Source organism: Indicator indicator, chromosome 3, assembly GCF_027791375.1.
Source record: "Indicator indicator isolate 239-I01 chromosome 3, UM_Iind_1.1, whole genome shotgun sequence".
Taxonomy (NCBI): domain Eukaryota; kingdom Metazoa; phylum Chordata; class Aves; order Piciformes; family Indicatoridae; genus Indicator; species Indicator indicator.
Genome location: NC_072012.1, coordinates 30,222,447 through 30,246,622, shown reverse-complemented (window position 1 = coordinate 30,246,622; position 24,176 = coordinate 30,222,447). Strand labels below are relative to the sequence as shown.

The following is a 24,176-nucleotide window of genomic DNA, read 5'->3' as shown; positions in this document are numbered from 1 at the left end:
TTCCATTTTTACTCCACTGTTCAATGTGGCCTCCTGTGAAACTGAAAGATATTCATATATCATATACTAATCTTTACATGGATATAAAACATGTTTATGTGCATATGAAATGTTATAAAGGCAATTCCTATGTACTGCATTTACAAATGAATATTGATATGCTTATGTTATTATATATAGTAATGAGAGGCAAAATATTTGAATTTTTTTCCTGTTGATTGAAAACTAAAATTTCCAAAGGTTTCTTGAAAAGAAGCTGTGCCAAAATATTGACTTTCAGATCAAATAGATTCTCTGTCTTTCTCTTTTAGGAAATCCATCCAAGACATGGAAGCCTTGTTAAACTATCTATTAATCTACTTTCTCAAAAAAACCCTCAATTTGATGAGATATTAGCTAGAAAATTCATTTGTTTTTTAAAACCAAATTATTTTGCAGGTCTCATTTCATTAGTTGCATTACTCTCATGTGTAAAATTAAACACATATTAGTTTGTAAGATAGGGATTTATGTACTTGTGGCATAGTCAAAAAAAGGGATTTTCAAACAATGTATCACTTATACCAAACACACAATACCACTCAGTACTAAAGAAATCATCAGTTAACAACTCACACATTTAAATGCTGGGGGAAAATAACTATGTTTTGTCAAACATGTTGAAAATGAAAATTCACTGTCATGTACTTCACTGGCTATGCTGGTGTTCACATGTTGACATTGTAACAGATTCAATTTCAGATACTTTTAACTTTCATTCCCACAATTTAGGACCCACCACAGATTCTTTAACATATGTTATAAAAATACAGCTCCTTTGAGTAAACAAGCACAAGGAGCCACCCAGGCTAATTCAGCAGAAAGAACATTTAATAGACAATTCATTGTGAAGACCCATTGACTTCATGAAGTAGTGTATGTAGTGAAAAAGTCTTAAAGATATCACAGATACAGTAACAAAGTGGAAAATCCCTAGCTGTCTTTCTGAAACTTCTTTGGAAGGATTAATTAACATGATAGGTATCTATATGAAGTTCTGTTTCTCTTTGAGGAATCATATTTAATGCATGCACAGTCATTTGACATGAGAGTAAGAAGATGTTAAGATTGTAGATAAACATGTATTTCTTTGATGTTTAACTGTTAATAAGGTAATTATACATATATCCATCAGGTTAATGCTTTCCAAATTCTCCACTGGTCTCTGTCCTGTTATTTCAAAGTCATCTTTATTGAGATAAGCATCTGAGACAGGATCCTAGACTGAATAGACTTTTGGCTTATTCCAGTCTAACTGTCATAATGTCTTACAAACTGTTAAGTTCCAGAAATGAAAAGGATCCAAAGTATAATACAGTCATACAAAATAATTACCATCAGGACTCCTTCACTTTACAAACATGTAAAATGCACTTACGTTGAGGCTGAGAAGGGGCAAAAAAATCCTTCCATTGAAAATAGTCACAAAACTTTGAACAAATTCACACACCGCAGAACACACACACACACACATACACACACGCATGCAGGCATGCACGTATATACACGCACGCGTGCACATGTACACACACACACATGCTTAGAGTTTACACTGCATTCTTCTGATGCCATGATTATTACTTTATTTGTACACCCACCTTTACTGAACATTCTAAACAAACAATAGACAACAGTGAAAGGGCTTTTTCTTTTTCCCTTAAAACTGCAACGAAACAAGTCTCAACATTTGCAAAACATTCCTTTATTATTAGAAATAAATTATTTTGTATAAAAATTAGCATGCGTTGGTCATTGCATTTATTTTAGCATAACCCTGGACTTAACTCAGTCAGTTGCCACAAGAAACAAACTCATCTTCTTTTACAAGTTGAACAATGTAGGACAGGAAAGGAAATTGTCACATCACAAAAATGTACTTACAAATATAACATCAGACATGATTTATTTTAACAGCTTTTTTTTTTTTCACAAGCTAACATTTGTTTTCCTTTTGTGATTTGCTTCCTTTTGTGAGTGAACAGTTCAGAAGCTTGAGACTGTCTCTATGTTAAACTGGACTTTTCCTTCTCCTGTCTCTTTTTGCCTCTTTAATCTTTGTCCTTTACAAAACTGACTATTGATTTGAATGCAGTCTACTGATATTTCCAAGACTGAATTCTGGTGCCGGTAAAGTCTATCTTTGCAAGATCCCATCCTACAGGTCTTCCCATGAACTTCATCCCTGCTCAGTTTGCCTGATTGCTGTAACTGACAAAAGTTGTCTTGGTAGAGGAGGCTGTAAATAAAACAAAACAAAAACAACAACAACAACAACAACAAAAAACAAAGTTCAGGATATTTAGAATCAAGAGAGAAAACATAAACCCACCATATTTAGCATTTAAATTCATACAGTGTCCAGCTGTCCTATGTTCATGGAATAAAGAAAGTTTAAGCATCTATATTAGCTGTAAGTTGGATCTTGAAGTCTATTTTCTTGATGATAAGCTTTTGTGTTTATAACTTGGGGAAGGAGAGGTCAATAAAAAGGAATAATGATAAGTAGTTTTAACAGGCCTGTAACAAACTTCCAAATACTGTTTGGCTGGTATTATTTTGGCTGATTTCTGTGTAGAGTTTTACTTTTCATTTAGAGCTTGGATTTCTCTCTCTTTTCTACTAGTTGAAGACAACTTTGCATCTGGTAGTAGGTTGCCCATCTGGATGGAGTTTTGTGCTCTTTGAAAGGAGCAAAGCCTAACTTGGGAAACACCTTTCCAAGTTAGTGAAACTGAGTAGCTAGTGCCCACAGCACATGTTCTCTGCAGAGCCTTCAGACACAAAGCATCTGCATATAAGTGAGCTAGCAGAAATGCTTACGAGCCCTTAGGCTGTATTTTAGAGTTGCTATATAATGGTTTCCTTATGTTGGTGATCAGCTGATCGTGCCTTCCTCTGAGAAATGCTCATGCCACTTGTTCAGATGAGGAAATATGCTGGGAAAGTTAAACATCTTTACTATTGTAAAGATGAGCAACTGTGAATCTTACATAACTTTTGCCAGCTTCTAGCCCTTCCATCTTATCACTTTGCTGTAAAAAATACAGCCCAAGTCACCATTTTTGTTTCAATGTAGTGGTAGGAAGAAGGAAATGGTGACATCAGATCTCACAGGCAGCTCACTAATTTAAACCAGTTGGGTAAATGTCAAATCAGACTGCTGGGAGACTGAATCTCATTCTTGTCTCTATAATAAGGTCTATCTCATACTGCATACTGCAAAAACAGGAATTTGTCTTCCCAAATATGTTTTATATTCTGTCTGTTACAGACATGTTCTGCTTATGATAGTGAAGACTGCAGCTGGCAGGATGAAGATAATTTGATGGCACAAAAGTTGTTTAGTCTACAGATTCAGAGATCTTAATTCTATTCCCATACCTTCTTTCCTTCGATTATTTTTTTTATCCTGTATAGAATCTGGTGTGAACAGCTGAGGTAGACAGTAAAAGGACTTTTAATGCTAACTCCTAAATCCTTCCCAAGAAGCCAATGATTTCAGAAGAACAGACTACAGAAACCAAGAAGTGACTGTTTCTCTCTCCTATACCAAATATTAAATGAAATCAGAGATCATTAAAATTGCTGCAAAATAATACTAGGCATTATAAACAATGAAGTTTGCTATTTGCTTTTTCTTCATGTTTTCCATGAGTTTCTGAACAATTCAATTCTGATATTGCATTTGCCATTTTGTAAGACACAAAACAACCAGACTGTTATAGTTCACATATGGCTATCATTTTTGTTCCCTAAGAATGTATATATAAGAATGAATAATCAAAAGGAAGCAGTAAACTGTAATATTTCATACTTTCATTTGCACGGTAGCTCTTGTACATTGTGTCCAAAAGAGCTAATTCATGAAAGGGTTGCTTTTGGCACATTAAGCAAATCTTTCACATCACAGTATTCAAACATCAACATGAAATAGCTTTATTTGCATGTATTTGGACACTTGAAGCAAATATAGCCTCATTTACATCTTTCAGATCTTTCAAATGGGATGTATTGCTCCCATCTGAATTCTCCCGTGCTCCCACATCTGGATTTCAGAGAGGATTCTACTTTTCCTCTGGCCTGTTAAGTTCCTTCTGAAAATAATGCAGCACTGTTGAAATGACACCAGATTCCTTAGAGGATAAAAAATTTTGTTATCAGCTAAGAAATAGCAAATAAATGCACATCTGCAAACTGTGCACAGCAACAAAAGAACTAAGGGAGCAGAGCTTAATTTTTTCCCCTCGCCCTGAAAATAGTCTCAGATATGTGATCAGGTTAAGCCAGTTTACCACATTACCCTGTATCAGCTGTGTTCTATAACTTTTCCTGTGTGTTTTTAGCCCACAGCTATGTAACATAAGCAGATTTATCACAACTCAGTAAGCTGAATTATATAAGGACATTTGCAAGAAGCTCAAAATACAAAAATAAGTAGTTACTACACCTCAGCTGATTTAGAGTAGCTTGTTCATAAGCTATAACTTTGTTGTATATCTGTAACTTACATAGCTTTGAAACAATTGATCTAGGACAGATCAAAACCCTAAAATTATCCTGCTGTGCTCTGAGTGTTATTACTTTAAAAAATGATAACACAGGAAGCTACTGTAAAGAGCATTTTGGACTGTATTAAATCTAACTGTATCTCCAAACAATGTTTTTTTTCCACTTTATAAATATTACAAGTGTCTTTATAGTTCAATGCAATAAGTTTATAGTTCGTGTCTGGGTCTCTGAAAGCTTCAGCAGTTGGTGTCCTGCTCTTTAAGTCTGTTAGCATTCCATACTAATAACATGAACCACATTCAGCCAACATAGATGGCCAGAAAATATAAAAGGCTTGGCTTAAAATATTTCTGGGAAGGATCACTCTTTTCTAGCTCCAGTTACTAAACTGCTGTTGGAATGAGACATTTAAAGTACTTGTTTGTTAAAGTACTTGTAAAGTCATTGTTATACGTTCTCTAGTTGCACCTGAATATTTTTCTTTTCATCTCATTTCCCAGGTAAAAATTTGTTTTCTACTGAATATGAAAGTATTACCAAAGAAAACCTCAACCATAAACACATGACTGTGTTCTTCATGTGGGAGACAACATGGAATAAAGTCATTAGATGCCAGGACAAATTAGACAGAGAAGAGCTGTCTCAGAAGGTATTACCTGACTAGTCTCATCTTGTTTCTTATCTAGTTTTGAGAACTGCTATCACTACCAAAATCTGTGCTTGGGAAATATTGGGAAACACTATTCACTTCTAGTATTCTAGGAATTAACTGATTTTCCTCTGTGATCAGCTTCAGGTCCTGTCAGTGATAAGAAAGAACTACCTTACCTGGAGGCAGTGCAAGAAGAAATTTTGAAACATTGAGAGGTTGTTGCTATTGACCTGTTGAAAAGAACTTACATGGCACTGTGCACTGGTAATTCACAGGAACATCCACAACTATTTTGGCAGAAAAGAGGGAAATCATTCAAACCCCAATGGTACAGAACAGTTTTGGGAGACAAATATATCTTGAGGCCAAGAGCTCAATTATATAGGACAGCACTCTGCAGTGCAAATTTCTTGACTGAATTTTCACTTATGAAGCACTATTGCACCTGGGTCAAAGCCTACTCAGAATTTATATAGATGTTCTTCTCTTAAAACCATGTTTAGAGCACTGTAAATAAACATTATCCTGCATGCATCACACTACTGGGGAAGCAGACTAACTCCCAATAGCAGCTGTTTACATGAATTATGCATAATCATAGTTTAAGGAGTATCAGACACATCATTTCTTAATTAGGTACCGCAGACAACACTGGATACCCAAAACTTTCTTATTGACACTTTCTCATCCTACTGTCGAATTCGTCCTTTGACCTTTCCTCAGAAGTTTGTAATTCTACAAACTCAGCAAAACTCCCCTCGTTTTCCCTTCTGATTTTTTTTTTTTTTTGGTGACTTCTGAAGATTCAAGAAACGATTGATTTCCTCTTATTTCCATGCTTTTATCTGACACAAAAGGAATTCCACTGCCTTTTTCCTTTTGTCCTTTGTTATATTTTGTAATCTGAAGCTGTGTAAATCCACAGCTTAGTCTAGCAGATTTACACATTTTGAAGGGTTATGAGCTTTTTAACTGAATTGGTTTGCACCAAGTATCATCCATGCATCAGCAATTGTACTATGGTAAACCTACTGTCTAATTTTATATAATCTTCAATCTGGCAATCTTTGATTGAATTCAGTGGGGGTTGCATTTTTCTGAAATAAGTAAAATATTTTTCTGTAAACTTGGTATTGACTGGTCTCAATGTGCTCAAGCGAAACAATACAATTCAATCTCTTGTCAACATGATCCAAAAGCAATTAAAAAAATTAAATCCCTGACTTGCAGTTAAAAGTCTGATTAAAAACCAACTCTTTAAGAGCTGCTGTCCATCCCATGTGACAGTTCCTCATTACTGCTAAACTCTGGGGGTAAAGTTACTGGCTCTACTCATATTTGATTATTATGTTTATTATTATGATTATTATTATTATTATTGTGAAGTCCAGTATGTAAGACTGTATATCATGTGGTGGAATGGAAGTTGTAACCTTTTCTTCTATACCAGAGCAATTTAAAGATGTGGCAAGATTCAAAAGTTTTCCTGACATGCAAAAGAATGTTTTCCCTTTACTAACCCACGACATATCAGAACATGTAATGATTAAGCTATATATGAATAATCACAATTTTGTACTGAGATAAGATCACAACAAAATTCTGGATGGCAAGCATTAAGTGTTAGTACTCATGAGTTGCAATAAATGAAGAAGTCAACAAATACTATGTTAAGGTGGAAAGGTAAAAAACCAATATTTTTCACTTCCATACCTAACTGAAAAATAAAGCCAATGTTAACTGTTTTCATTGGTTTTTGTTTTTTTTTTTCAGCAGCATTTGAGTTTTGAATATATAATGATGACCATAAATATACCCCATGAACTGTCAGGACATACCACAACTGACACAGCAATGCACAACACAACAAATTGCCACTAGGTAAAACAGATCATTTTATAAAGATGTCACTTTCCAAAATCTGCTTGTGCTTTTTTTCCCTTTTTTTTTTTAATCCTTTTTTTTCTTTTTTTTTTTTCTCTTTTTTTCTTTCATAATAGCCTCCTGTGAAAAATATTTTGTTTGAAACAACTCTAGGCATTCCTGCATTCAGCAGTACATGAATTCTGACACATCTCCGGATTCATGCAGAACAAGCAACAAAAATAATAGTTTATTATTAAAAGAAAGTGCATTCTTGTGAACGTACATCTATTAGGAAGTGCTGCCACTCTTGACCATGGGAAAGTCTACAGATGACTTACTGTTGGTTTCAAGACTTTCACACAGTTCAGTTTTGACCTCGCCATTTGGTCTGTCATTTCCTTTTTGGCTCAGTTTGCTTTGCATTGTGGCAGCTGTCACTACAGCCTTGAAGCTCCGTTTCCGTTTTTGAACGTTCTGCTCTGGATGAAAAATGATAATATAAACCTTGGGCATGTAGAGCATACCCAGAGACACAGAAGCACTTAAACTCATGGAGATAGTAAGCGTTGTTGTCTGGATGTACATCTGGGGAAGGAAAGAAAGAATAACATAAAAATTATTGTTGCATTGATTTAATATAAGAAGGAAAATAACTTCAACATACTAGGTGGAAAGTGAACCACTACTGCTTTCTTGCACATGCTTCGGAAGAACTCCTAACTTTGTCTGCCTTTAATCACAGTCAAGTATGTCTGTTCCATGTAGATTGTTTTACCTTAACATTAAGTGGTAGAAACAAAATAATATTCATTAAACTTCAGAAATAAACTGTGCACTCACTTGAAGAAATGTTAGGTGAGAAATGTGACAAATGTATTTTAGAAGCACGGATTCCCCCAAAGAATAGACTGGGATTGCACAAACATTTGGGTGGAGACAGCAATGAGACAGTTGACCCCAGCTGATGTAAGGGATATTCCACACTATTCCTTCATCAATATAAAGCTGGGAGAATATGAACTAAGGAGGGGACATCCAGCATTACGGTGTTTTATCTTCCCAAGTAACCTTATCCATGATACAGCCCTGCTTTCCTGGAGATGGCTGAACACTTGCCTGCCAATGGGAAGTAGTGAATAAATTCCTTATTTTGTTGCACGTTTGGTTTTTGCTTTACCTATTAAACTGTCTTTATCTCAGCCCATGAATTTTCTCACTTTTACAATTCTCTCCCCCAGTCCCACTGAGGACTGGGGGAGAGAAATCAAGATAAGTAACACCTGTAACAAGATGCAACGTATACCAAAACTTCATTAAACATAAAAATTCCTTTTTTTGAAGCCTTACTATTTTAAAAATCCAACTTATTGCATTAAATGGCTAGCAGAGCCTCAAACACAAAATCAGTCACAATGCCTGGCAATTAAATGTATATATTTTAAGTCCTCGTCAAGCACCCAAGCTGGAAAGCTCAACTTATTGTTCAGTATAAGAGTTAGACAATAAAAGATGATAAAGAACCTCTGGATGTTATAACGTAAAATACATAAATTTCTGCAATGGTACTAGTCACATTAGCAACAAATATGTGCATTATAGTAGATCTCAATGACTTTTTTGTCATAAGCAGTTCCACAGTGCCACACTCTTAACAAATACTAAGACAAAAAGGGTCTGCCTGAAGGTTTACAATGAATTAAGCTTTGTAAGTGATTCAGCTCTGAATCTGATCACGCATTCCCTGAAATAATAAGAGCCCATGGATTTCAACACATTTAGTGCAGGTATTTTACATTAATTATATCATTGCATCTAATGTATTTTCTGTAGATTTAACTGACATGACCAACACAACAGCCTATTTAAAAAATCTAAATCACAGATAGTTTCACATTGCAGATTACAGTTTATATGCAGTGGGATTTATTTCTAATAATTGCTGTGGTTTTGAACCAGACTTTAAATTACTGAAACATTAAAATTTTCAAAACTAGAATGGTTTTGAAATATTGAATAGAGCCTACAGCAAGCTTCAGCCTCATGGTTCCTGATTTTCATGGATGACCCTTACTACTTACTCCTTACCGAAGTAAATGAGAAAGGACAGCTTCAAGAAACTTGCTAGACCTTGAGAGGGAGACTTTGAGCATGTATTTCACATGGACACATGGTGCACGGTGTGTACATGACTCCATACACTAATGCGATTGCATACTCAGCTTGGGCCCAGTTGTCAATGACAACCTGGGTCTGATTCCTTTTCCTACTAGAATCACAAAATTATAGGATAGTTTGGATTAGAACAGACCTTTAAAGGCCACCCTACTCCAGTGCTCCTGCAATGACCACGAACGTCTTCAGCTAGATGAGGTTGCTCAGAGGCTTGACAGCCTGACCTTGGATGATTTCATCTTCTACCATCTCTTTGGGCAACTTGTTCCAGTGTTTTCCCACCCTCAAAATAAAAGTTTTCTTTCTTATATTCATTCTGAGTCTATCCTCTTTTAATTTAAAACCATTACCCCTTGTTCTGTCATAGCAGGCCCTATATCTTTTTAAGGGTAATTTGCAGTCTGATAGGAGGAACATCCCCTACATCTAATATTTCCCATTTCTGGAATCCCTGTTCCTGCAGTGTGATGAGGCACAAGTTTAACAAACAAGGTACCACACACTTGGTTTGGCTTTTGTTTGACACTTATCTTGCTTTATCCCTGACAAGAGAACAACTGTGTTTTATGACTGTACATTCTGGGTACTTTTATTATTCTGGGAACATTAAATACCTGTAACTTTTACAGATTTACCTGCTCTAAAAATCAAGGAGTAACAAAAGTAGTTCAGTTTAATAAGATATGAGGTCTGAATAATTTTTGTGTGTCTCACAGTGGTAGCTCACTCAAAGGTACCAGAGAATAAAGGTCCCTTTCTCACAATGATTCATTCACATAAATGAATTTCAGCACTCTTCACACTAAAATTCCTCCTGAACTAAAAACTTTTTGTCCAATAAAGCCTTTCGCAAATGTAACAAAGACTGCTATATCTATAATTCTTGTTCTTGACAGTCAGAAGATAGGATACAGGAAAATAAATCCTGGTATCACAAGAAAAAAAAAATAGTATTCATACTATTGGAAAAAAACTGAGGCCTAAATACTTTCCTGTCTTCATCTTCCACCCCAACCCCACATCAAACTGCTACGTGACTTCTTATGTATTGTTTTCCACCTCCATAATCGACAAATGACTCACAACAGACTGTATGTCAAGTAAGCAATCTAGATCCTGTGTACCAAATCAGACACATGATCAGTCTCTCTCACAAATGACCTGGATCTTTCCTCATCAGAATGGTCCTCTGACTGCCTCAGCAGCTAATAACGACTGTGTGCATACTTGTGGATTCTCTGTCTTCTAATGTGGATTCTAGGAGTATGTATCTCTTTTCTACTTTGAAACTTAAAATGTGACATAGGAAATACTGGTACACCAAGACAGGATATTTCTGAAAAACACAGATACCCTGACGACTTCTTCATTTTGGAAGCACTTGAAACTGAAAACTGCCTCCTTGGCAACCTTCATTAAAGCAGGTGTGAGCCAAATTTTCCCAGTGCAAGTTGTTGAATGACTACCTCTTAGCTAGGATTCACTGCTTAGATTGAAATAGTCTCCAAGTCTCCAGTAGCATTCCATCAATTTTGTGTTTACAGAGGCAATGTCATGCATGCAGCATGTCTTAGGTTTAGTCCAAAGCAACCACTTTCATTAAAAAAAATAAAATAGTGGTAATGTCACAATTTTTGTCCAGATTGTTTCCCTGGTTTGAATCCTCCCCTACTTTCACACAGAAGATTATATATAGGCTGTCTTCAAATCTGCTGTTTTTCTCATGCTATTTGTTTTTCTTTTCTGATAAGTTTTAATAGGTCAAATAGAGGGTACCTCCCACCCAGCCTGTTCCCTAATCTGTTTTTAACAGTATATCCTGTATATGTGGGAGATATGGCCATCATGATTTGAGGGAATTGATTTTGAGTTTTAGACTTTTGTGCAAGTTCTCTAACTGCTAGTAGTTGTAATGCAGAAGATGAACAAGTCCAGGAATTAGTGAAGTGCTAAGCCACACAGGGAAATCTGCCTACGTCTCAAGCTATCGGAATGCATAGTGTAGCTCCACCTCAGCTAATTGCACTCCAAAGAGAAGTGGATGTTTTAAAAGAGGCAGCTGGTCTAATGTCTCTTATTGGCTAATTCTACACAATTTTCCATTTAGAAATGTCTCTCAGCAGACTAGAGAGCGAGCCTTGGTATGAAACACTGGAGTCTGGACAATCCTTCTGAGAAAGATATACCAAGATAGGCACTCCTGAGTATGTCCCACACTGCCAGTAACAGAGCAGAAGATAGAATTATGATTTAATTTTTCCATTATGCTTGTTACCAGATACTTTATGTCTCTTATGTGAATCATCTCAGCTCCTTCAGCCGGTTTAAATTTCAGGGCGAGAACTGCAGCAAGCTTCATTTTCCAGAAGGGTTTTTTTTTTTTTTTTTTGCTCTTATTCACTCCCACCAGTCTTGCCTTCACTCCCAGCTGTTAGAAGTCTTTACCAGTTCATTTATAGCCAGAAGATAAATGATACATCTTAAAATGGAAATACATGCCGTCTATCCACAGGCATCCCACAGACTGGGAAAGACAGCAAAATGTTCCCTCTCCATTTGTGGTGGAGAGAGCACAAGTCTTTTTAGTCTCAGAAAAACACTGAGACTAGCCATCTTCCCTCTGTTCCAGAATCTAAAGGGCTTAGAAAAAGACATTTGCTTTCTTTTAAAAGTATGCATGTGATAAGACTACAGTCATTTCTGTATGTGATTCTGCTTACTAAATAGATGACTGGATGACAACATTTACAGTTCACAGTTGTATTCACAAATCAGAAAGAAACCTCCTGCAATGGATTCCACACCAAAGGTCAACATGAAAAAGGCTGTCTGAAGGATAAATATATTTGAAATCAGAAGAGTATAAACAGGGAGGTAAGAATGCTGACAAGGTGCCAATAACTAATAAAAGGATTCTCTGCTGAACCTCCATGCCCATAAGCTTACACCTAAAGATTTTTATTGCTTTCACTGCACAACATACTTTTCTGTCTGGACTTGTGAAAAGAAAACTAATCTTTTCTTGAATTTAAAAAACAACCAAAACATAAAGAGGCAAGTGAGTCATTGATTTGTTCATATAATAAGATTTTTTTTGCCAGGTATAAGATAAACTTGATGGAATGAGTTTTCTTCATTAGTCCAGTTAGAAAACTATGGAAAACAATATATGCACCATCATACACCTTATATATGCACATCACATATCAAGGTTTTTAAAGGGACAGGTGATTCATTCATCTCATCAACTTTACTATAAATAGTCCTTTTATGAATAGGATTCATAAAAGTAAGATTAGATACCTCCAAATACCAGGAAAAAAAAGAAAAGTCAGTAATAAATAACCATATTGGGAAAAGTCTTTGCTGTATAGAAAAACTGAGAATAGAGATTACTTTAAAGTAGTTTTTTATATTATGCATCATTTGAATCTTCATCATAATGCAGAAGTAGGATTTTTATGGTATATTATATTACACTTACGATCTTCTTACAGGCAAAATGCCAAGCAAAGTATTTATTGTTGGGCTAATTAAAATCTTAACAGCCTAATCAAAACTACAGCAAATATTATTATTAATCCAGTTACAATGATACTAGCTTTTACTGTTCAATTTATTTAATTATTACAGGAAAATCTCATTAATAATATAGCTAAATCTGTTATACATGAATTTCTGAGTATTATCCCATTTTCTAAAGTGAAAATCCACCCTGTCCATGCTCCTCTGGATCCTGAGGATAACAAGAGGGAAAGAGGGAATGGGAGGTTATGTTTAATTATCAGCACTCCAGGTCCTTCACCAGGAGAAGTTATATAGTGTTGATGGTCAGTGTTCCCTCCCTCTTAGTCTCAGGTCCACCTGAGGTTACTTTTACACATTTTCTAACACTGTGTGCTTATTTTCTCATTTTACAAGTTAATTACCATCTGCAATCAGTCTATCTCCACAGAACCAGCCTATTAATAGAAATTAAGTCCCAGTTATTTTGTTATTGAGTGGCTTCACAGGCTTGTTAGATCTTTATCAAATACAGTATTCAGAGAGCTAAGCTGAAAAAAGTTAGGCAGCACTGACTTGAATAATTGTTATCACAACTGAAGCAAGCTCAGGACACAAGCCAAAATACATCCTGAAATCCCACATTGGTAGATCAATACAAAAAAACACCCCACATTTTTTTGGCTATTGGGTATTTTGTACAATAATGAATTTCAATTATTTACAATTACAATAAAAATATTCTTTTATTATAAGAGTTCCAAATATTTTCTACTAGAGTTGTAGTCCAGCTTTCAAGTAATTTTATACTCCTTTCAAATACTTAGAAAATTAAAACTCTGTTTGGTCAAATGCATTCTGGTTTGCACAGTTAGATCAATTCACCTAGATAAGATGCAGGACAATTTAGAAAATAATTTTATTTTTGCACTTGTCTATTTTTTAACAAAAGTTATTTTATATAAATTGCATATTATTAATTTGGTCTTCATGTATCTAATTTCAATGCAGATTGTATTTTCCCTAAGGCTAAATCAACTAGCAAATGTGGCAGATGGACAACTATCCAAAATAAATGAATATAGATTGGCATATCTTTAATTATAATCTGTTTGAAAATACGGGAGGTGACATTTTGGAACACTTAAAACTCAAGGAGCCAGTTGCCAACCCCAAAATTGTCACTTTCATATGCATAATTGTTTGGTGATGAAAAAGGGAAAGAAAGAAAGCTGCAATACAGAGAATAACAGAAGATTTTAGCAAGAAAAATAAAAAAGTATCTCCTGGATTCAACTCATAATCCAGGTTTAAAATAAAAACTAAATGGTTTACTGTAACAGAGCGACTGTTGCTGTTGACTGACACAGAGTTATAATTAGAATATATTGTTGAGTAGAAAGTACTCTTTTTTTCTTGTCCAGATCTGAAATTTACAGAGCATTACAATCCAGTCTTTTTTAGAATGACCAATACTAACTGAGGATCTATTCCTTATATTCACAAAACACACCTTAATTGCTAGATCATTATGCTATTAACTCTATTTAGTTTCTGTTTTCAGAAGTCTTTCAAATATTCATTATGCCTGAGATAAAGAGATAACAGTGCTTTAGAAATACCATAATCCAACTCTGTAATAATTAACTTCTTGCTAGGTTTAGTTTCAAAATGTGTTTATTTATTTCTTGCATATGGCATAAGTGCCAGAGTTCAAGTACCTAATAGAGACAAATATTAAGTGAAGCACACTTGTTCAGAAGATAATTTTATTTAGCATCTTCACGCAGGACATAATTAACTTACTCTGTCATACAAAATGATGGAGGTTTGAATAAGTAACAGCTGGTTACTCCAATGGCTGTACAACTGCAGGGCAGCTTTTGGCAGGAAAAACTGTGCAAACACAACCAATATATTATGCTAATGGGAACGATGTAATGAGCAAGAAAACAGCTACAATGGAATGACAAAAAGAAAAACAAACAATCAAGCAAGTCCCTTCAGCCCTTAGCAAGCATTTCAATTGTAATTTGTGAACAGACATCTTACAATGCCTGTGCTGGAGTTCTAGCCTTATCTGGAAATGTTTGCTTAGTCCATTCCTTATGTCACAGCAAGTTTAATGATAGCAGCATGAATTCATTGATGGTTACTCCCTTGACTTCAATGAATTTACATTTAATCACACCAAGTAGTGAATCGACCAAAACACATCAACTAACAAAAATGTTTCCACATTACAAAAAAGACTTCAGATCATTTTCTCCCTGTTACTATTATCTCTAAAGGTTTCACTTGAGTTTCACTTCTTGCTTCCATGCCACTGATTTTTTTTTTTTTTGTTGTTTTGTAATTCATTGTAACACTGCTCCAGGACAGTGTCTGTCAGATTTCATTTCATTGCCTTCCATTTTGTGAATTCCTCACCTAGCTCTGGAGCAGGATGGAACCTCCACTAACCTGAACCTGATTTTAGAACCAGACACCAGATTCCCAGCTGCAGCACAGAGGCTACATTGTATGCCACACACATTCTGTGCTGTTTTGAAGTCCACTCCAAAAGAACTTTTTAAAGAACAGTTTTCAAAATTGTATTTTCAAATAAGACTTTTGGAAGAGCCTATACTGCGTCATAACATAGACCAAAAATCATAACCTTGATTACCCAAAACAGAAGATGAGGACAGAGATTTCCAGTAGAGAACAACCTGGAAAATCTTAAGGAAGGACAGAAATTACAGTAGAAGAAACACCTTAAGAACCTACAAACTGAGGGGAAAAAATTTCCTTTTATTCAGTCTGAATTACTTTTTTTTTTAATTCATGGCCATGTTTTCCTGCTCTCTTGCCACATCCTGCAGTGACGACCATGCCTCCATCCTGTCTGTGACCTACATGTAGGAACTGGGGCCTGCTGTTCAGTCTGCCCAAAGCAGAAGCTGCTTCAGGCTGAACAAGCCCAGTTTTCATCAGTCTCTCCTTAGAGAGCAAGTGCTCCAACCACCAAACAAAATGGTGGTCTTGTGCTGAATTTGCTCCAATTTATTGATGTATGTGTTGTATTGGGAGGGCAGTATTTCAGACATGGCCTAATGAGAGCTAGCTAGGTAGGTAGGGATAATCCCTGACCTCAATCTATCCACATTTTGTTTGCCACCATGGTATTGTTAGCTCATGCTTCTTAGTGTCTGCGAGGCCTTTTCCACAGAGCTGCTCCCCAGCCAGTCATTTTCTAGCTTGTATGTTTGCAAGGACTCTACCTTTCCAGATGCCAAACTTCACATTTGTCCTTGTGGAATTTTACGAAGTTCCCATTGATTCATTCCTCCATCCTGTCTAGGTGCCTCTGGATGATGGATCTTTCCATACCAACTATTAACCCTCTATTTGGTACCATCTGCAAGCTTGGTAAGACTGCATGTCATTCTCTCCTACTGGTCATTAGTAAAGATGTTAAAGAGGAGAGCTCCCAGAACAGACTCCTTGTTACTGGCCTCTAGATACTGTACTATCTACACCCATGACCCTCTGAGCTCCATCATCCAAATGGACTGTTATCTATTTTGTTGTACACCTGCTCAGACTATAACATCCTAATTTGGGTACCAAAATATTGCAAGACACAGTGACAAAAACCTTGCTAAAATCCAGCTAAATTATGTCCCCATAAACGCAGATGTCCCACCATGAAAAGCAATCAGTTTGGTCAGGCATGTTTGGCTGTTTCCAGTAACCTACTTGTCCTTCCTGTACCCAGAAATATGTTCCAAGAGGGCTTGCTCCATAATTTTCCCAGGAACCAAAGTGAGATGGACCTGCCTGCATACATACCTAAATGTTTTTCAGCTTTTAAAGTTCTTAAAATTAAGTGCTACCAGGTTACTTACAGGAAACTGGGTGAAGGTGTCACCTCAAACCATGTAATAGTAGAGGTAATTAGGAGGTGTTACATCACAAGTCCTATAATAGTATTTGTAATAATTAAAAAGCATTACTGAAGTAATAAAAACTAAGTTACTGAACTATTCAGTGACTTTATTAATATTTTATTTCATTGTCTCTGTGATATACTCCTGACATCTTCACCTTCCTTGTTCTGTCTTCTCGAACTAAATAAAGACTGAGACAGAGACCATATTTTAATTTGATTTAATATGCTTTAATGTGCTCTAATTTACATATTGTGGATATTTAAATAACCTAAACAATGATATCAATAGCAAATTAGTATTCAAAGTGAAATGATAAAATATGGTGAAAGCTGGGTAAAGTACATGGAATTTGGGTCAGCTCAATTAATAGTCTACATTTTATATGGTATATTTTAATTCCACTACTTTATACAAATTAAGAGGTTCTGTTCCTCAAGGTATTTTATAACTGTCAATTATTAATACAAAGTAAAGCCTTTACTTCAGTACTATGCTCTCAGTGCTCAAAGCCAACCCAGAATTCAACAGATTGCATATTTTTAAGATGTTGCCAATGCTTTAAACAGAAAATCCCTTTGGTTTACATTCCCATGTTTTCAGATTGTTGTTGCACATCTGCTGTAATGATTAAATAGGACACTTTATCTCTGGAGGAAAACCAATTCAATTAAGTGAAAGAACTAAAAGGTAATTTTTCTTCCCCTTCTTAAAATAAATTTTAAAAAGACACTTCTGTTTTTTTCTGCTTTTAACTGTAATTAATAACTGTAACAGTGTAACAAAATAACAGAGAGCAGTCACATGCCAAAAGCGACATGACCACACAATTACTAGTTACTAAATACTGATTTTCTGCCATTAAAAAATATTAGGAGCCATCATTATGTTTCTTAATTTTGGTTCCACTGCATCTAAATAAATAGGCCAATGCTACAATCGATTTATTTCCCTTTCAGGGAATTTTATTCAGTATCTTGGAATATAGTCTGCAGTCTGCAAAATGGTGGTAAGACAAAAGAGTCAACTTTGTTGGTTGCCAGATCACCCAGTTTTCAATGCAAAATTTTTTTGCTTGCCTAAACTTAAAAGCCTCAGCCACTAGGCAATCTGCTCAGGACATGCTGTCAAAGCCCCTTGATGTATGCCAGGAAGAGATGCTCTCCTGCCAGCACAGTTACATCACCTCACTGAATGACAGATGCAAAACCAACATTAGCTTTCCTCTTCTGGCATAACCACACATTGGTGTTTTGCCAGTATTATAACCATGTTAGTCAGCTTCAGTATATGAGTGTGGGATTTCTTTTAGTTTCCACTCTCCTAGCTGTGTTGGCAAGTATTTGTGAACATGGCCTAAGAATGTTACTATAAATTATCAGAATGGCAGATGACAATGACTTCCATCTACCAGATATTTAACTTACTAAAATGAACTTGAAGATTAATAAAGTACTCTTAAGGACCATAGAATTCTGTTTGATTTCATTAGAAATAAACAGCTCATCTGAAATATTTCTTCTACCTGCTTGACCAGAGACTCCAAAAAGTAACAGTATTTGTCAGAAGTTTTTCTTATGTTGGACTATTCACAGATTTATTCTGCAATGGAGGGATAATATTATCTCATATTTTATAAGGTGTAGTTCACATGTAGGATCTCTAATTCTACATAAAATTTGGCTGTTTGTGGTGGAAATAAGATTGCTAAAGCTGATCATCAGTAATCTCTAAGTGCTTTTGATATGCAACTGCATATTCTGTCTGTGCTTCTTTCTGCCTGGTAGAATCTCACCAATCTCAATGTAAGCCTGATAGATTTTAGTGTATTCATTCTACCATTCCTATAGACCTGGAGAACTAGTTGTTGTTGTTGCTGTTGTTTTATCAGAGGTTAGTAAATCTGACCTGTACTGCAGAGATCTACAATATTCGTTTTCTGAAAGGAAGGGGATGATCATTTCAGGCTTTGCAAATCAACATGAACAACAAACAATTATAGAGTAATTAAGATGTATCTTGTTATTTAATTTATTGTTTAGCCTTATAACTGTATAAATAATGTGGCCTGGAGTAGGAGCAGTCCAGTCAAACTTAGCAAACCATTGTTTTATGCAGTAGTTGTTTTTGTAAATTGTAGTTGTGACAAGTTATGATACTATAAGGAAATATTTTGAATGGAAGTAACAGATAACCCACAACAATTCTAGTTAAAATATATTATTGGTGTAACACTAATAAATCTGTTGCATTCTACAAACTAGTGCATGATGAAACAAATATGAAAAGGCAAGCCCTTTTATTTACGAGCTACTAATAGCCAAAAGTGATCCTAACCACTGTCTCCCTGCTAAGCCTTTTAGAATAAACCCCTTAGCTCAGGTCACTTCTATTGTTTCCCTGTGTCTTACCTTGCAGCTTCTTTCATCTGTGTCTCTGAAAGCATTTCTAGTTTTTTTATTATCTGACAGGTCACCTACATCACCAACATAGTATCCTTCCTTCATCACCTCCTCCAGCTGGATGACCTAATTTTTGCCAACAGGAACATGAAATAATTCTTAATGCCCTGAGACTACTCAGGTGAATAAAAGTACTGTAGAAGAAGGGATATAATAGGAGACAGTAAGTACAGGAACATTTAAGACAGTAAAAATACTTTCCTGTCCTTCCCCACAGCCTCTCCTCATATCCTTCCAACCACATTTTTTTTCTATTTGCATGAGGTTTATTTTTAGCTGTAAATATGAACTCTAGAGTTTATATTAGCTGTGTTCCTCCCTTTCAAAAGTGAGAGAGTGAAATCTAAATCAGATACAATGTTTAGCCAATTTTGCAGACCATTTCTCTTTCCATTTCTTGCCAATTACTTGCCACCTTTCTCAACCTTCCTTTACCAGTGCTGCTCATCCTGATGACTTGCAAAACCTGACTTTAACTTCTTAGATGTGTCATGTTTGACAGCTCAAGAAAGTTTCCATAGGGCATTTGCCCTTAGGCAGTGAGGGGTTTTTTACCATAATTGTTGAGGAAAGAGGTGGTATACAATCTTTCTCTTCACAAGTGGTTTTTCTGTTGCTTATACATACACAACACTTTTTTTCCTCATTTGATGTTGTATTGCATGTATTTTGCTTGAAAAATATAGATTACTTTGCAGCAATCTCTTCTTCTTATCCATATTATTGATAGCCTTCCACAGATTCCATGACAATGCAAAAAGAGCAGGTATGCCAAAGCAGGGGTTATGCTCTAGCTTTATGCTTCAAGACAAACTAGTTTTTGTAGATGTAACAGAAATGTAAGAAAAGAGGGAGAAATGTTTACCGAATCACAAGTCAAATTGCATAAACAGAATCATAAATACATTATTCCACATTTTACTCAGCTCTAAACCTGACACTTAACAAGAAATGTTTAGCCACATGAGACGGGAAATTGCATCTTCTCACTTATCCACATTCACGCTCTGTCTCTTGCGTTTGATTTGTGCCAGATTAGCAGAAGAGAGTGAGGGATGAGGCAAAATTGTTCCTCCCTGTGCAGTGGGAATGCAGAGGTCTCCCAACAGCAAGTGGCTTTCCTCACCATATGTGCTTCTTCATCTTGGCCCAGCAGGGCAGGAAAATGAATTTGAGGATTTTCAACACAACGTGCGTTATGTAAGCGTTAGCTGCAGTGCTTTGCTCCATTTTTTCCTTTCAGTGGCTTATTCATATGCATTTCACAGAGCATGGCTGAAGCCCAAAAGCTAGAAAACATTCAGTGTGTGCGGAAAGATCTATGGAATTCACGTTAAAACTGTTACATGAGGGTGAAAATCAGGTTAGTACATTACTTATAATTGTGTTGTAGCTCAGTAAGCTGGGCTGTGTCTTTGTGCACATGAAGCATACTCAGTCATCAACTCCCAGGGTAGTCCAAAATCAGCCTTGCTGATTCCAGTGCTGATAAAACAACAGACTAATTTGAGACAATAGACTCACTTGAGGCAAACTCTGACTGACGGAGTAACAACGTATTTGGCTAAAGGTTACAGAAGTTCTCTAGGCAGGCATTTTGGACAACACAGATTCTCTGAGAAGGTCCTGCTGCCATAGGGCAACTGGTATAACATTTGTATATTGTTCCTAAAGAACCAGAAAGGATAATGAAAGACAGGCTTTTGTAAATACTTAAGGATAGTTAGGAGATGCTTTTGTACACGGTTTAAGATAATAATAGGAACAGTTCATGCATTTGCTGAAGAGATGAATTCAGTAATAAAATAGTTCAGGTAGTCTCATCCTAACCAGTTGAAAATGCTATTGCAAGGCCTCAGACATTGAGAGACCACTCTGTCCACTGAACAAATTCAATTCTCTACACAAGCATTATCCTGTGCAACATAATTCAGCAAATTATGGGACTTTTTAATAAGCATTCTGTCTTGGAACTTTACAGCCCTAAAAGAAATTTTCTTTAATCGTAGACTATCATGTGGTAATCTCACTCACCAATACATGATCTCTTCTCATGAAATAGTGTCTCAGAAGCAGCATTTAAGGTTGTTTCTTTAAATGCTGGATTTTCTTGACTATGCTGTTTTCACCAGGTTGCATGATGGCCAGTTTCCACTTAATCAGAGATGAAGTCATGACCATTCTTCTTTCTTGCCTTCATCATATTCATTATTGTTCTCCATTAAAAGGATAAATACAGTATTGCTACCAAAACAGATGAGGTGAAGAAATCTCCAGTTTTGGTGCCAGCTGTGAAGTCAATACAACCCAACTAATGTCCTTGAAATTTTGTCATGTGCACTGCCTGATGGAAAAAAATTGGACTGCTGGTCAGACAGCATGGTGCATTTTATCCTTGCAAAATCAAGCTGCACCATTAGCAGATGCTTAAGCCCATAAATCTGACCTCTGCAATAGGCAGTTTATAATATGCACCTTAATACCATTTTTATGACTGTGTAACCAGAGAGCTCCTTAGAGACAGGAGATCTGAGGGACTCCATAGTTCAAAACATTGTCCATACGTATTTCTAAACTAATATGTATCTGTACCACTCCATTCTTAAAAAGCAAAATTTACTTTGTAAAGTCTTTCTTAAATAATTTATTGACACAATTTATTGAACAACCAAATGCTGGGAACAATCTTTTTTCCTAAGACATTAACAGAGTTGATTGAGACATTTCATACCCACTTAATAGATTTAAGGCCTTTTTCCAAAATTCCAAAATTTAAGACTCTAATTCATACCATATTAAAACAGACAATGTTTATGACATATAATAGGCCTATGAAACAGAAAAAAAGAAGTGTTCAGTTGTGTCCAGAGCAAAGGAATATACCCATTATATTTGTGAGCTTATGTTTTAGGCTGCTAGTACTTTACAACTGATCCCACAAACAATGCTCCTCTCCCAGACAAAATTATTACTCTGTCTGTGCCCATTCTGATTTCCACTGCTATTCAACAAAACTAAAAATCAGACAAACAGAAGTACAAAACAAGGCTAAAGTAGCTACATACGCCTATGTAACTACCAAGCTAAACACATATGCCCCTTTATTTAAGGATTATGAAGTATTATATGAACAATCTGAAACTTACTATTTGCAATCTTGGAAAACAGTAAAGATTTTGGTGACATTGATTACCTGACTGAAGGAAGTGTGAATAATTTGCACCAATAAACCAAACATTGAAATCACTTAAAACATAGCAATAAAGACAAAGTATATCTCAGGAATATTTTGAATCTCAAAGTTACAACAAAGAAGTGATGCTGCAACATCATAGAACTCTTTAAGTCTCAATTGTGAATCTCAGTGTACAATCACTACTGTCTTTTTTATTCTCAATGACAGTCTTTCAAATTAGCAGTCATTTGAAGTTTTTCTTTACCTAAGACAATCATCCCATGGGGGTGACTGTGAAAAGTATTCTAATTTTAATTCTTTAAAAAACATGTGACTCTGCAGTTTTTTCTGAATGCATGGGTAATGAGACTAGAAGTTTACCTCCCTGTTCCCTCTCTGCCAAAGTATCCTGTCAGTGTTCTCCCAAAGCTTACTCATATTTCCGCCACAACAGTTCTGACACTATTTTCACTTTGCTTTCTTGTCTATACTAAAAAGTCAAAGATAACTCACAGAAGTTGCAGGCTGTGAAATTACCTTCTAATAAAAATAGAATTTTAAATGGACAGATTATATGTGTGAAAATGTGATTGACTGAAACTGATAAACTACCAAAAAACATACCTTATCATAGCAAAGTAATATAGAATATTAGAGACATGCACAAATATTATCATGTCTTCTGGAAGACGTATTGAATCACGTCTTCTGTCAAACAAAACACTAAATACTCTGTAATGCTAATTTGTACATGTAAAATGCATTTCATTTCCTCTGAGAAAGAATTCATCAACCGCAGTAATGCTCTCTATAGCAAGTAAAAACTACAGAGCTGATGCTTATGGCTAGTAAAAAGACTGACAAACTGACAAATTTTATACATTTAGTAAAATTATTCTATGATAGAGTAAATGTTTCCCGGCCTAAAAGCCATCACTTCAGACTACTGAAGTGCTATGGGTGTAAGAGCTGCATTTATTTTATTTATTTAAAAGAAAAATCCTAGGTAATTACTATGTATTGACTATTTTAGCCCACACAAAAAAAACAGCTTCTGTGCTACAGAAAAAAAGATTTCTGTGCAAAACTCAATTTGTTGCAGTAGTTTTAATTTTACTTTTTTGAAGGGCTTGTCAGAGTACTAGAATTTAGGTGGAAACATTCTATAAAAGCAGTTTAAAAGTGCTTTGTCATGAGAGAACTCCCATTCCCTGAAACACAACTTTAGAAATGGATAAAACATGTAACTGTGAAGAGTTTTAATCAACCAGTCAAGGTGACAATGCAATCTATTCCTAATTCATTGGAGTACTTATAAATTACACTAGGCTCTGGTTTGCTCAAAAACATTATGCCACTCAGGTAGTCATTAATGCACATACAGAGTTCTGACGGTGGTTTAACTAGAGATTTTTTCACATGCTGAGCACTCAGGCTATCCTGATGAAGTATCAGGATGAAGTCAGACCCTGTGAGGTAAACATGTCCAGAAGAGAAACCTGAGGGAGGCCACCTGTCCCCAGTTTACTTCCAAAAGAATAACTAAGCAGTCTGTCCACAAGCCACACAGTACTTTCCCATCAAAACAAGCACCCTGTAGATTAGGAGCCTCCCTTAAACCAAGAATTTCCTTTTAATCCATTGGTTCCACAACAATAATTTCAGTTTAGAAAATTTCTCCAACTGCATAAAAATCTAGAAGTTTCCACCAGGATGAAAAGTCATACATTATGTATTTGAAAGGTATCAAACCCTGTGGTTTGCATTACCAGATGAAAGCATCTTGGAGTAATCACAAATAGTTGAGTGACACAAGCGTTTGGTGTTTGCATTTAAAAAGTATACTGCTGCTAGGCAAGCAGAAA

General features: G+C 35.7%; 1 protein-coding gene across 1 annotated transcript in view; it reads right to left on the bottom strand.

Moving 5' to 3' along the window:
- Positions 1-2,225: 2,225 nt before the first annotated feature.
- The window catches only part of GRM8 (glutamate metabotropic receptor 8), a 320,064-nt gene continuing 298,113 nt past the window's right edge, over positions 2,226-24,176 (bottom strand). Inside the window, exons 9-10 of the mRNA XM_054399899.1 lie at positions 7,405-7,651; positions 2,226-2,275 (exon numbers count right to left, since the gene is read on the bottom strand). Of these exons, the coding sequence (XP_054255874.1) occupies positions 2,226-2,275; positions 7,405-7,651 (297 nt within the window). The remainder of the gene's footprint in view (positions 2,276-7,404; positions 7,652-24,176) is intronic.